General features: G+C 42.3%; 2 protein-coding genes across 2 annotated transcripts; both read left to right on the plus strand.

The window, feature by feature from the left end:
• Positions 1 to 6,708: 6,708 nt before the first annotated feature.
• Positions 6,709 to 12,114, plus strand: tmprss5 (transmembrane serine protease 5). Its single transcript, XM_063907262.1, has 13 exons — positions 6,709 to 6,838; positions 7,634 to 7,772; positions 8,113 to 8,193; positions 8,730 to 8,843; positions 9,154 to 9,289; positions 9,502 to 9,615; positions 9,714 to 9,757; positions 9,908 to 10,070; positions 10,215 to 10,399; positions 11,099 to 11,197; positions 11,318 to 11,460; positions 11,594 to 11,746; positions 11,919 to 12,114. The coding sequence occupies exons 1-13, from the start codon at positions 6,836 to 6,838 to the stop codon at positions 11,925 to 11,927; spliced, it is 1,383 nt and encodes a 460-aa protein (XP_063763332.1). The 5' UTR covers positions 6,709 to 6,835; the 3' UTR covers positions 11,928 to 12,114.
• A 620-nt stretch (positions 12,115 to 12,734) lies between these two features.
• Positions 12,735 to 14,580, plus strand: pih1d2 (PIH1 domain containing 2). The gene is made up of 5 exons (XM_063907430.1): positions 12,735 to 12,749; positions 13,445 to 13,565; positions 13,660 to 13,890; positions 14,027 to 14,301; positions 14,446 to 14,580. Exons 1-5 carry the CDS (start codon positions 12,735 to 12,737, stop codon positions 14,578 to 14,580), a joined length of 777 nt encoding a protein of 258 aa, XP_063763500.1.
• Positions 14,581 to 14,956: the final 376 nt, after the last annotated feature.

Consider the following 14,956-nt stretch of genomic DNA (forward strand, 5'->3'; position numbering starts at 1 on the left):
AGGTCTAGCAGTCTACCACAAGAGGGCAGTATGCTACCACAGCTACCCTGTGCAGAGTGCAGAGCACGAGGTGTTAGATGCACAGGCAGAGCTCACCGGCAGACAGCACAGCAATATAATTACCCTAGAAAGGAGGAGAGATGTCTGGCAGTGTGTGTGTGTGTGTGTGTGTGTGTGTGTGTGTGTGTGTGTGTGTGTGTGTGTGTGTGTGTGTGTGTGTGTGTGTGTGTGTGTGTGTGTGTGTGTGTGTGTGTGTTAAGATGGAGGGGCCATAAATTAGTGGTCTCCATCATCACCCTGTGCTGCATCACGACCTGGACAGCTTTCGCTTATTGAACAAATTATTGTGTCATGACATTGCGAGAAACGTCAGCTGCTTTGGCACAGATATAAAGGTTTTTTTCATAAATTCTTGACCCTATACCTTTGTGGTGAAGTATATTCACATTATAGAGGAGTTTAGATCCAAATTAACATTTTATTCACAGCTGTGTGTACACAGTGTGACCTATACTCTTTGAAGATATCCTTATCTTGTCCTCATCACAATGTATGTATGCAGATTCAACCATGCTTCTATATAAGAAAACATTTGCAATTTGCCATTCATCACTTGTCAATCTCCAGAAATATTAATCAATTGTTTAATGATCATTTCCATCTTTTATCTTAAAATGTAGATGTTGTGATCTTCTGTTATCATTAGCCAGTAACAATATGTCACGAATTTTAAACACAATGCAGTAGGACTCAAATGCACGACCCCAGGAGACAGAGTTAAAGTATTAAAAAAGACTTTATTTCCAAAAATGCACAACAAAAACAAGAACTCAAGACGCTCACATGGAGGATTAATAAACAAAATGCTGGTACTGTAGTGAATGTAATATACATAATTCACCTCCTTAAGTGTGGTTCTACACGCTGTTGTTTCATGCCTGTAAGTATGACCGTTGGTTTATGCTTGAAAGTACGACTGTAAAAAGGGATCGTGGTCCCTTTAATTTACTGTGTGATTAAACGAGACACGCATTCCTGTGCTCAACTGTAATGAACGTCTCCTGCGTTTCAATATGATCTCCACACTGGTGACCCCGACGTTTGTTTGCTGGACGTATCCAGAGACACAACACGACACTACACGGAAATGACGGTGAACGCTGTTACCCCATTGACTGTAAGGCTACCTTTACACGGAAACGATCTGAAACAAAAACGCAAAAGTGGCGTTTCGTTTTCACTTTTAAATCTGCATTTAGACGAGCGTTTTAGGGTGAAAATCTGCGTGCATACGGAAACGCAAAAGACGGGGACAGGCGCCCTCATGTTTGTTACTTGTCCCTCAATGTGAGGACGGAGTTCCTCACTCAGGGCAAACAGAGACTCCTTCGACATGCGAAAATTTTCATGCCACGCTTGGTCGTCTACCACCTCATTCATGAAGTTATCCCACCACTGAGAAGTCCTCCCAGGTCTCACCCACAGCTGTCTAGGTCGCCTGCTCTCTCTATGAACTTCAAGAATTTCGAGAACGTAGTTCATATTTTTGGTCTGTTCTTTACTACTCTCGCTCATCATTGCTGTTATCTGATGAAATGACTCTTGAACGTCAATTACAGCGCCTAAGGCGAGTTGAAAGTCCGCAGGGACGGACATGTTGATAGCCTTCTAATGTGTTTCCCTCGGTTTTCTGGCGCTTTATTATGCTTGTCACGTCATTTCTATGTGACAAGAAACGAAGTTTTGCGTTTTTCATCCTTTACACGGTGGCACGACAGTGGAGCGTTTTCAAGAATTCCACTCTGGAGGGTGGTTTCACTTTCTTGCGTTTTCATCCCCCCAAAACGCCGTTTCCATCTAAACGATATAGTGCATCCGCAAAAATGTTTTGCGTTTTTAAGCCGTTTTCGTTTCCGTGTAAAGCCACCCTTAAAGTGTTACCCTCAAACTCCCTGAATTCTGGGAATCATCTGCGTCAGCATGGTTTGCCCAGACTGAAGCGCAGTTCGCGTTGCGTGAAATCCCCGTTGATACTACACGTTACGACTACGTTGTATCAGCTCTTGGAAATTCAACAGCATCCAGAGTGGTGAGCCTCCTTAAAAATCCTCCCGCAGCTGAAAAGTATGCAACACTTAAAGCCCACCTGTTGAAAACTTTTGAACTGTCAGATGCTGAGAGAGCCAGCAGGCTTTTCTCCCTTCAGGGACTGGGTAACAGCAAACCGTCTGAGCTCATGGACCGTATGCTGGATCTCCTAGGTGAACACAGACCCGATTTTCTTTTCATGCAACTTTTTCTGCGTCAGCTGCCTTCCCAAGTCAGAGCTGCATTAGCAAACACCACAATCACTGATTGTCGGAGACTGGCTGAAGAGGCTGATACATTTTTCCTGGCGAGTCAAGGGCACTGTGTCATGGCGGCGCTCCTTCTTGAGCACTTCGTTCCTGTGCCACAGGACGATTCCGCACTCATTGCTGCAACATCTTCTCGTCGGCAGCAGTTTTCAGGCCGGCAGCAGTCTACAGGTCGGCAGCAGTTTTCAGGTCGGCAGCAGTTTTCAGGCCCCCAGCAGACTTCAGGTATGTGTTTTTACCATGAGAAGTTTGGACCGAAGGCTCTTAAATGCCGTCCTCCATGCAGTATCGGCGGGTCGGGAAACGCCAGGGCCGGCGCTCAGTAGTGGCCATGAGCGTTGGCCGCGTAGGCAGGCTGCTTTTCATCCGTGACAGCATCTCCGGACGACGTTTCCTGTGCGACACGGGAGCACAGAGGAGCGTCCTGCCTGCATCCCGTTTGGACATTGCGACCGACAGCCATGGCCCCCCTATGGAAGCTGCTAATGGGACCCCCATCCGCACATATGGAAAGAGGTATGTTGAGTTGTGTTTCGGAGGGCATCGGTTTGGCTGGGATTTTGTTACAGCCAACATTGCTTTTCCCCTCCTTGGTGCCGATTTTTTGTGTGCACACGGACTGTTAGTGGATGTCAAGAACCGCCGTTTGATTGACGCTGTCACGTTTTGTTCATATACGTGCACGCTCAGCGGGGCTGACTCCATACAACTGTCTAGCATGCTCTCATCCTCAGATGACTTCCAACGTCTACTGGCTGGTTTCCCGGCCCTCACTCAGCCCACTTTCTCGGCGTCTGCCGTGAAGCATGGTGTGGAGCACCATCTCGCCACTACTGGTCCACCCGTTTACGCCCGTGCTCGGCGCCTCGACCCGACCAAGCTTGCCGTTGCAAAGGCTGAGTTTGCTAACATGGAGCGCCTGGGCATAGTCCGCCGATCCGACAGCCCGTGGGTGTCACCCCTCCACATCGTCCCCAAACCCGGTGGCGGCTGGCGCCCGTGTGGCGACTACCGGCGGCTTAATGAGGCAACGACACCTGACCGATACCCAGTCCCGAACATACAGGATTTTTCATCACACCTGGCTGGTATGGTGATTTTTTCCAAGGTTGACCTCGTCCAGTACGCTGTTTACTGACCCACAGACAGGACAAGACGAACTAAAACAACACAGTGGGAGACAGGACTATTTAAACATGAGGTAACAGGGAACAGGTGGAAACAATCAGGGGCGGGGCTGACGCTGACGAGGGCAGTGACAGGGAGTCAAGAGACTGGAACAACACACAGAAGGTGAGTACCAAAATAAAACAGGAAGTGGGAGAAAAGACAAAAAAGACTAAACAAAACATAAAACATGACCAACCATAGACCTGGGGCATGATGACCCAAACAAGAAACTTGACAAGACTAACATTTTTGAGACACAACACAATATCCACTTTTATATATTCAACAGGGTTAAAGAAGTAGTTCAGGCATATTGGGTAATTCACATATTGTTTTGTTGACAATTAGTTAAACTGTATATTGAATTGGAAGCTGGAGCCAGTTTTAATTCAGCATAAAAGCAAGAACCTCAGGAAAGAGCTAGCCAGGCTCTGACTTGAGGTAGAACAACTCACCTACCATAATCCCCCATGAAGCAACACATTTGAACGTTTCACTCATGTCATTGTAATTTTATGTTAACTAGTGAGCGCAAGAGGTACTGGTAGGCAGATTTTGATACGTACAGTATAGACACAACCAAGTTATTAGGCTTAGCTAACTTGCTGCTGAATGTAGCTAATATATATCTATAAATATATTTAGGAGTGATTTCAGATTCAGTAAAAAAGTTGAATGGATGTCCATAAATGTTAAACTATTCAGTTTAGTTTAGTTTAGTTTAAAACAAACATTTCAGATTTAGGCCTACACATTTGGGATTTGACGGGTGGTTTAAACAGGTACTCAACCGTGTGTGATTGTGCTTCGTTGCTCTGTCAGACAACACAAGTGCAATTTGTGCCTTTAACATGCTCCATTTTGCCCTCTAACTGTGGGCATTCTAAGCCTTAATGGTGGCCTCTGCCTGGGGTGGGTTTAAATGGCTTGCTGGGCTGGACTGTTTCAAAAAGCTATTGAGGCAAATGTTGTCCAAACTTTGAAAAGAAGCTTCCCTCTTTTCCGCTCAGTAATACCCTACTGCAGGATTTCAGATCCAGGATCGAGAGACTGTGTCTGATGTTCAAGGTTTGGACACTGAGAGAGGCACACTGACAAATGGCTGAGATAAGAGCGGAGCTGATCAGATCTCACTACAACAAACAGGGAGAGTGCTTCCCCTGTGAGGAGAGAAGGATGCAGCTCCAAACTGGGCTTCAGCCAGCCTCTCCACAGTGGACTGTGCTACATGAATAAATGAATTAATGTAGTGCCTATGGGGCGTCTGTGACACCAAGGTGACAGACTGTTATTGTTGTTGTTGTTGAGGGTTTTACTCATGAAATTTAGATTTCTGAACAAAGATCATTATAAAAGCTTATGTTCATACTTTGTGTCTTGTCAGTGACTCAATAATGTATTAACTTTGCTGATAGTTTAGTGGCCTTGATAACTTTGTGGCGGTTTCATATACGTAATATCAAGACCTACTCTCATTAATTTGAGTGTTTCGGAAGTGTTTTCAACAGTGTTTTAAATGTGATCATTTTGGAAGATTTGGTGTTTTTGATTTGTATGAGAGAGGAGTATTTCAGTCATTTTGTCAACCACATTTGTATCAGAGAATTGACTATATGACATCCCAGTATAAGTGAGGCTGTAGCCATTACTGATTATTTTAATTATCAAGTAACATGGTTAATATTAATTTAAGTTTCCACAAAGCTGCGGTTGACATCTTCAAATGCTTATTTTAGAATATTTCATTAAATGAAGTTATTAGAAGCTAACAGAACAGAGAAAATGAGTGTTAAAAACGACTGTCTGATGCAGGACTGTTTTATCAGACCGAATTATTGTTAAAATACTTTTAAAATAATATCTAATGGATAAAAACAAAACATAAACTTCTTGTGTGATTTGTATAAAATAATTAGCCAAGACACATTTCATATAAGGGACTATATTACATGTGAAAAAAAGGTTAATGAAGGATAAATAACAATTTTATAGAAGAACTGATCACATACATGCATATCCTTGAATGAAAATGACCTTAATCTTTGCCAAACGACTTCTAACACATGACTTCCGTGAATGGCAGCTCTGTTAATCACTTTTGACTGTCTTGGAGAATACATTTCACCAGAAGAGGGAGACAATGAGTCCCAGTGAGAGTGACAGCAGCTGTGTCATTGCTCCTCTTTTTGCATCTGCAGAAGAACAACTGAGCCCAGAACTAATATTATCATACATTATAAACTTAACAAACCCTAGTGTTAGTCATTTCAGATGCTGCTCTTCTAATTTCAAATGCAAGTCATGCAAATACTGAAATGCTCATTGTTTGATTTCCAAATATTTCCAGGCACCTGTTACATGACTCGAACAGATTTCTGGGATTTGGCCTTGACAGTTGGACAAGGAGGAATTTTCTTCCCGGCATTTCTTCCCATCACCTGGACTCTGACTAATCCCACGGCATGCATATGGGAGATACATAAACAACCTTTGTATTACTGTAAATAGTATTTTACCGACAAGGATTAAACAAGTCATTACTTTTCATTTAAATAAATCAATAATTCGTCTGAGAGGCGACGTGGAGACAGGCTTTGATCTCCCTTGAATAATCCTCTCACCTTTTTCAAAGAGCACATCTCAGTTATTAATTATTCTTACTATTCTTAGAGTTAATGATTCCTTTATGCTGCCACTCAAGCTTCCTTTTTTTATTGCACTTGACAAAAGATGACATTTTAAATACAGAAAAGGAATATTGAAACCGTATGACTGTGAACAGAGGAGAGGAGAAAGTCTCATCTGTCAGCGAGCGGACAGCACATATTCATTTTGTTTCTGAGTGTTGAGAGATGATAGCTTTGGATTCCAAATGACGGGGATTGACATGATATGAGACTTTCAACAATCTGCAATAATGACCTTTCCACCGAACTTACAAACTGTCAGGTAATAAAGTGTCTCAGGTGCAAATGGCCAATCTTTTGGCACGGGTAAAAAGGGTTACCTAGCAACACCCGGTGTCCTATCAATAGGTAAGCTTGGAGGTATCTCTGGAGATGCACCCCCCTACAAAGACCTGGTTCAGCCTGCTTCAACAGGCCCCATGACCCCCCTGGACAAACAACAGCCTCATTCTCTGCACCACTGCTGACCTCATTGTCTCTTTGTGAAGGGAAAATCCAGAGTTGCATTCTGTTAAATGGTGCATCAACTGCGAGCGGGACACAGCTCTCTACCCCCAGCACAGGCCTGCATATGAGCAGGGACACCGCTGCCTTTTCCTCAGGACTGTACGGCAGGAAAACATGGTAAGAAAGGAGACTTAATATTCACTTCACCTTGCTCCATCTGTCTAATGTATGCAATCCTGACAACAACACCTCTTCACTTTGTTTCCACATCATCACAATTTACACCTGCTGTTCACACATGTCACATTCACTTCAAACTTGCATCACACATGTTCCTGTCACTGGTTTATTTTTATATAATTCATGATCATCCTGTACGACCTATGCTAAACAGCTGTTTGGAATTTGTAAAGTGTTTTTGCATTATATGCAATTGATGCTTATTCCAAATTTAAAATGATATGTTTAGCTACACCCTAGCGCTAATACAAGAGAGCAGATGGCGTGGCTTTTGTTTAGAAGGATGTTGTTCTGTATCATGATAATACCAAGTATGCATCTCATGTCGATGAAGAGCTTTTTTATAATTGCTCTAATACTCTCAATATGTCACTCTTATGGTAAGCCCAACCAAAACACTCTCACTCAACTTGTTCTGATAACAAGTATTGTGTAGCATGTGTTGTAAAAGACGCAAAAACAGACATGCCAAGGCTTTAACATGCTCATTTCTATCTTGCATGTTGAGGAGGTAAAGGAAACACGCCTTCAGCTCTGACTCTATACATCAGGAGTGCGCAGTGTTGATAATATTCAGGTTTACTTAACTCCAAATTAAATCTGACAGTCAAGTGCACTGTTGCTGAGAAGCAGATGGTCAGCAGGTAGTTCTTTTGCAAGGAAGCATATATGCAAAAACTTCAACAAAACAAGCTGTTATCAGGTCTGACTGGCTAACTTTACTTATTACAGAGTTTTGATGGAGACACATTATCAGTGATTGAGAACCCGGCAGCTGTCAGCCATCCCTTTCATTCAGAGAAAACCGCGGGAGTGACAGAGCCCAAGGGAGCGCAGGGCTGGTTTAAAGGCATTCACCCTAAGACTCACGGTAAGCTCCAGTGGTGCACCACCCGATGGGCTCAGACTACAACAGAAGTCGTGCATCACCAGTACAAAAACAAAACAAAAGACTTTGCACTAAATAAAATCCTTTACCCTTCAGTGATAAGAAATACAGCAGTGCTTTTTGATCGAAATGTCACAGTATAGATTTGCTTTTCAACTCTTAAGTGTTGTGCAGTATGGAATATAGTTTATCAATAATCTGGCCTCTGTTCTGTGTGTTAAAGTTTTATATACTGAATGTAACAGTGGGCATTTAGTTATTTCTTTCAGCTCGTATCTCGGTTTAGGAGACATTATGAAAGGTCTTGATTGTTTCTTTATAGCTCAGAGGCTAGTGAGACTGCTGGCAGCGGTGTGTGCAGTCGGACTCCTGGGAGGCTTGGCTGTAGGTGTCTGGTTTCTAGGTGAGTCATTGTGTGGAGATAGAATCAGTTAATTAGCTTAACTGTGACCAGGAAAAAGGTACAATATGTGTTGTAACAGCTACTCAAGCTTCTGAACATTTCAAGTCCCATCAGAGTTTGACAGATTTTTGAGGGCGTTTATAATCAGCATTTGACAGGACTGAAAACTTTGATAAAGAGCTGCAACTAAAAACGATTCTGATTACTGATTGCTTGTTTTATCCACCCAGCAGTCTACAACCCATTTCTCAAAAATATTTTAGTTGAAGGCAAGAGGAAGCAACACCTTCTCCTATTTGAGAGGCTTTTAAAACTAACAAAACATTTCTTCTAATGAACAGAACTCCTGTATGTGAAAATATTTCATTAAATTGTTTACTTCAGGGTATGTGTTGCTGTAGCACACAGGGTTTGTCTGTTGTGGGGTTTTAATGTAGACCATCTGGTCACATTTAATAGAAAATAATAATACTATTATTCATTTTTGCTCCGTCTCACTGACTTAAAAGTCTGATTATCTACATCTTCATCTATAGTCAAAATTCTGCTGAGGCCTTCCTACTCTCAGAGTCCAGTGGGACTTGGGGACACTAAGGAGACGCCTTTCTGCAACATAACAGAAGATATTTCTATCTCTGACCCCAGGAAAGGTCTGTGTTTCCCTCCTCTCTTGATCCATGAAGTAAAAAATGCAGAATGTGCACAGCGTTATGTGGCTGCTTTGATTTTCAGTTTAATAGCTGTGAAATTATCAATCAATAACTTCATCTTGTTGCTTTTGTTCACTCTTGAGACAGCCCCATTGATTGACATGAAAACATCAGACATAACGATCTCCTTGACTGTATTAGCATAGATACTTGTGTTTTTTCTAATCATTCCCCACTTATAGAAGAGGCTCGTTCATTACTGTTGCCTGAGAGCTTGTCTCTGGAGGGATTTTCAATCAATCAGGTTCAGTGTTTTACAGAATCAGCCCGGAGAACTCCCTGCTGGAGATCCAGCTGGGGAAGCTACCCACCTGGCTGCCAGTGTGCTATGAGAGGTGGAACTCTTCACTGGGAACGCTGGTCTGCAGACAGCTCGGCTATTTGAGGTTTCCACATCGGACATAATCATAGACCCTTAACGCTGATTGAGACTGCAGCTCCGAATCATTAATGTATTGTTTAATCTAAGCCTGCTTTGCCATTGTTGAAAGCCCAGCTTATTTATGATTCTGCCATTCCTCATTTGCAAATTTACCTCAATGAGTCTGAATTATCTCAACACTCATTCCCACCAATTTTGCATATGTTCTCTTACCAGACTGACCAAGCATAAAGGAGTGAATCTAACTGATATCGGGCCAAACTTTACTGATGGCTTTATACAAATTACTTCAGAGCACAAGAGCAATCTGGAAAATATGTGGGAATTCAGGTAAGGCAATTTGTCTGAGGACATCATACTGGTAATGATGCAGAGAGCTACTGCATAATAATTATGCATCATTAGTTACACAATTTATTTTCATTTAGGGGGAACTGCATCACAGGGAAGGTTATCGCTTTGCAATGTTTTGGTGAGCAAATTAACCTAACTTTTTCAGTTTGACTTTGAGTGCACCACTGAGCCCTGTAGTTCCATTATAATACCTTCACGTGTGAATGCTGCCACTTGCTGTCATGTATTCTGACCAATCCAACTCCTTGATGAATGGATCTCTGTACAGAGTGTGGGACAAGAGCGAAGCTGCCCAGGATAATCGGGGGGGTCGAGGCCACACTGGGCAGGTGGCCCTGGCAGGTCAGCCTTTACTACAGCAACCGTCACACCTGCGGAGGCTCCATCATCACCAGTCAATGGGTAGTCACAGCTGCCCATTGTGTGCACAAGTAAGACAGCTGACCTTACAGGCACTTAAAGGTCCGGGGCTACAGACTAGAAGGAGAATAATCATTCATTAACCGCTGCGCCACAATGGACACATGACGATTCTTATCAGAGTCTTCTTCCTTGTTTCTTTTCTCAAATGTCAGCTACAGGCTACCTCAGGTATCCAGCTGGGTGGTCTACGCTGGTATTGTCACCCGCAGCTCTGCGAAAATGGCTCAGCACACAGGATATGCGGTGGAAAAGATCATTTACAACAAGAACTATAACCACAGGAGCCACGACAGTGATATAGCCCTTATGAAACTGCGGACACCTTTAAATTTCTCAGGTCAGTCTATGAGGCTCTTTGAAACCTTTGAATATAAAAGAGGTAGCGGTGCTTCAAAAACACAACAAAATGTCAATGCTTTGAGCTCAGATTGCTGTTTATTTTCTTATCCTGAAACATTTCAGGAAACAAGCCTCTATTGAACCATAAAAGGGTATCAATCATCTTGAAAAAGTCTGTAAATCTACTCCTTCCTCCTCATTCAAAAATCCTGAATCAATGAATGTGCAAATTATTTTCCCAAAGTTTAACCACTTGATAAGATGACTCCAACTTCACTGAACATCTATTTACAGTTTAAGTGTACTGGGGGCCTGTGGTTTTCACACCACATTCCTGTAAATTGCATATTTGCGACGATCGGCTTCCATGTCATGAAATCTCTCCTGTCTGTACAAGTTTTAAAATGAGATTTAAGGTGAGCACAGAGAAACTTTCCCCATGCAGTAGATACAACAGCCTTCTGGTGTCAAACTCTGAACATTCATCATTCTGCACAACCAAGGGAAGCAACAACATGAGAATAAACGTATTTCAAGTTGAGGAAGACTTATGGGACCTATTCAACAAATGACATGGGTAACCAAACGAAGAAAGGAAAGCCCGAACACCGAAAACAAATATCTGAATTAAAAATCATAAACCAAGTTATCATGTTCCAGCCTGTCAGAATAATTATGTAAAGTCTCCCTTTACCAGATACAATTAGGCCTGTCTGCTTGCCTCAGTACGACTATGATCTTCCTGGAGGAACACAGTGCTGGATCTCTGGATGGGGATACACACAGCCTGACGGTGGTGAGCTACTGCACTGCTCTAAAAATAATTTACATCTATTGCAAGTCTAATTCTCGCATGATGACAGAGTGTGCCAGGTGTATTGACAGAACAGCATTAAACCTGTGTCTTCTCGCTCAGTTCACTCACCTGACACCCTGAAAGAGGCACCTGTTCCCATAATAAGCACAAAGAAGTGTAACAGCTCCTGCATGTACAATGGAGAGATCACGCCACGGATGCTTTGTGCAGGATACACAGAGGGAAAAGTGGATGCATGCCAGGTCAGAGTTATGTTTTGAACACTGGCTTGCAGAGGCGTTTTAAAGATTCATCTTCTTTTATGTGACTTGTTTACAGTAAAACCCTTGCATAATGAAGGCTGGGTGAGCTTAGTGTTTGTGTCTACCTCTCCAGGGGGACAGTGGGGGTCCTCTTGTTTGCCAGGATGAAAATGCATGGAGGCTGGTAGGGGTCGTCAGCTGGGGGACAGGCTGTGCTGAGCCCAACCATCCAGGAGTTTACACCAAAGTTGTTGAATTCTTGGGCTGGATCTACGACATGATTGAGGTAAACAGACTTATCAGATAAGTGATTAATCTGCAAAGTATTTTCTCAAATAATTAATCCGTCTAAAACCGCCAGTAATTAGATATTTTAGTATCGGCATCTAGAAAATAACTGGAAACTGTAGAAGTACAGCTAATAAATGCTTGCTTATAATAACTCTTTGTTTTTGCAGACGTACTGAGGGGGGCTCCCAGAGAAGTAGCAGAGGGCGCTGTTGGTGTTTGAGACATTTTAAAAACAGAGTTGATATTTTTACTTTAAATGTCCGTTGTATTGTGTACACATTAAGACACTCTGAAGACATAAATATACATATTTACGTAAATTTTTGTATGTATTGAATATAAATTATGCCTATTATTAAACTGTGCCCGGTGTGATTACTGAGTTGCAACTCTGGCTTTGACCACCAGGCGGCTTCCTCCTAACAAGTTTCCATAGCAACTAACAACATTAGCTAAGAATCGTTAGTTGTTTCACAGACTTTAACTAACCGAAGTGTGTTTTAATATCTTTGTTTCACATTTGGAGCCGGTCAATAGCACAACTAATGTATTGTACTGTAGACAAGCTATTTGTTCTAAATTCAACTATTTAACGCTCACGCTCTACCTTTAGTGGCTTCTTCGCCTCAACACTAGTGTTTGCTAACTCCAAAGGTAAAGTCACCTCAAGATGTCTGGCAGCACAGGGGATGTGTTACAGCAAGTCAACCAGTTCTGGTCCATCCTGGATGATCTTTCTCAAAATGACCCCGCAGCGTACCGTGAGTTGATTGAGAAGCAGATGAAAGAAGGAGCTGGATTCAGTGCACCGCCTGAGCTCCACTCCTGTATTTGCACTGAAATTGAGGTAAGTTGCGTCATTGGCATCAGCCTAAAACTGAGTGTTCACAAGGTAACTTAAGCTGCCAAACCTGCAATATTAAAATGCTCTCACGACAAACAGTGCGTCACAGCAGAAAAAGCACAGGTGTTTCTTATTAATAATGAACCCGTGCCAGGTAAGTGAGCTATATTACAGGTGCTGAACCAAATGACATGACTGCCACTGCTAATGCTTTAAACATTCCTCTGTATGTCTGTACTGCTTGTGCCTTAACCTGTTGCAGTCTTCTTAAGATGTGCAGTACAAATAGATTGTTAGTAAGTAACAGATATAAGTTTAAGTACTTAGTGTAGGAATACTTTCTTACATGTAAAATAGTCCTGCATTGAAAAGGTAACTCAAGTAAAAGTTTAAAAAGTTAGCATACAAATATGCTATGTGTGTACAATGTGTATCATCTACTGCACCTGCCCGTCTAAAAGATCTTAGACTAAATGATCACTCAATTACTAGATAAGATTACACAATTATTTTTAATATATTGCGTAATCTACAAATGATTTATGAAGGGGCCCATCACAAACTCCCATAGCCCATTTTAGCATCTTAAAAATGGATTGTTCTGTCCAACCAAGAGTATAACATAAAAAAATATTCAGTTTGCTGTTACAAGATTGAGAAAAAAACAGACAAAACAAACGTGTGCAGAAGTTTAACTGGTAATTATTTTCAATATTTTAGCTTAAAAAACGGCAATGGACCGTCCACTCCACTTTCTATCCCTTAATAGAAAAGCTGCCACCCCTGTGTGTGTTATGAGTTCACAGATAGGGTGTGTATTGACAGGTGTTACATCTGTGTCCTCAACAGGAGCCAAAGAAAGGGTCACTGTACATCAACATATGCAGCTGGAAACGTGTGCCTGCACCTCAGGATCCCAGCAGGCCTTTACCTGTGTGTGCAGGAAAACTGGAAACAGACGAGTATGAAGGTCAGAGTAAAAGACAAAGCTGTGCAGCATCACAAGCTAAAGAATCGTTAGATTTAGACAAGAAAAATAATACATCGTAGTTTTTCCCTCACAGTTTGCTGCACCGTGTTGGATGTGGCATTTAACCCTGCAGTGCTACAGGAATGTAAGAAAGACAAAACAGAAGTATATATGCTGGCTCTGAGCTTTGCCCAGCAGCATCATGGGATGAGGTTATCTCAGGAGTACACTGTCGTCAGCTGCAGCCCAAAGAGTAACCCAGAAGACCTGCACCGCCGGCTTGGGTTTCAGCAGTGGCCTTACACCTCCAGTAAAACAGACACAGGTAGGGCAATATGTTTTATACCCCAATAAGCTGCTACAAGACCTTTATGGGGTATCTATTTTTCTTAGCTGCTGCAGGTGTATTATCTTTCACCTTCTACCAAAGTTCCTAATAATCCATCGTGTTTTTCTTACAGCCAGTAAGACCCCAGCTGCCCTCCTGCAGCAAATCAGCGCTCTACGCTCAGAGGAACAACACCAGGACCCTGCAGTCCAAATTGAACGTAGACCTGCAGAGCACAAAAATAAGGATTTGATCCAGGTCATCTCCACCACGTTTGTGCAGCCTCAGAAGCCGGGGTATGGACTTGAGGTGAAGACAGATAGGGAAGGAATTGCTCGCAGCATGGAGCTCACAGTGGAGCTGCCAAAGGTTTGCTCCATGTCGGAGTGTCAGCTGAGAATCTCCAAGGTAAGCAGTTAATCACTCCGTTGAAGAATAATGAACAACAACCAATGTGTGGCAGAGCGTAGTGGGATGTCATAAAAAATACATAATTGGTATCGTGTACTTTTGTGAGAAAAACTGAGTGAGTGTGATTTTCTTTGTCTACAGGACGACGTCTTACTGGAGGTGGAGGATATCTACTATTTGCTTCTGGATCTCCCCAAACCTGTTATTGAAGACACTGCATCTGCCATTTTTAACAAGAAGAACCGAAGGCTAACTTTGAGAGTGGATGTTTTCTGACAATTTGTATTAAAAGGGAAATATGAAGAACAGAGGTGCTCAGTGGTGCTGGAAATGGGCAGAAGAAACTGTGAAGCTAGGAATGCCTTCTGACACTGAGAAGACCTCAAGCCAAAACAAATTAAATTCATGCTATGGAATCTGAAAAGCCTCAAAAGCCTTACAGTAATAGACAGATCCCCTGTAAACTGATCTGCTCCAAATCCATGTGGCTTTGTGCGGGAAAGGATATATACAAAAGAATCCCTCTCATTTTTGTTTGTATCCATGATTTGTTTTTGTTTAGTTTTTACCTGTGAATTTCTGGAATTGGCCAATTTCTTCTTCTTCTCTTAGTTAAGACAATATATTTAGGAGGAATCAAAAATACTTTCAG

The sequence above is a fragment of the Eleginops maclovinus genome, chromosome 18 (genome assembly GCF_036324505.1).
Source record: "Eleginops maclovinus isolate JMC-PN-2008 ecotype Puerto Natales chromosome 18, JC_Emac_rtc_rv5, whole genome shotgun sequence".
NCBI lineage: Eukaryota > Metazoa > Chordata > Actinopteri > Perciformes > Eleginopidae > Eleginops > Eleginops maclovinus.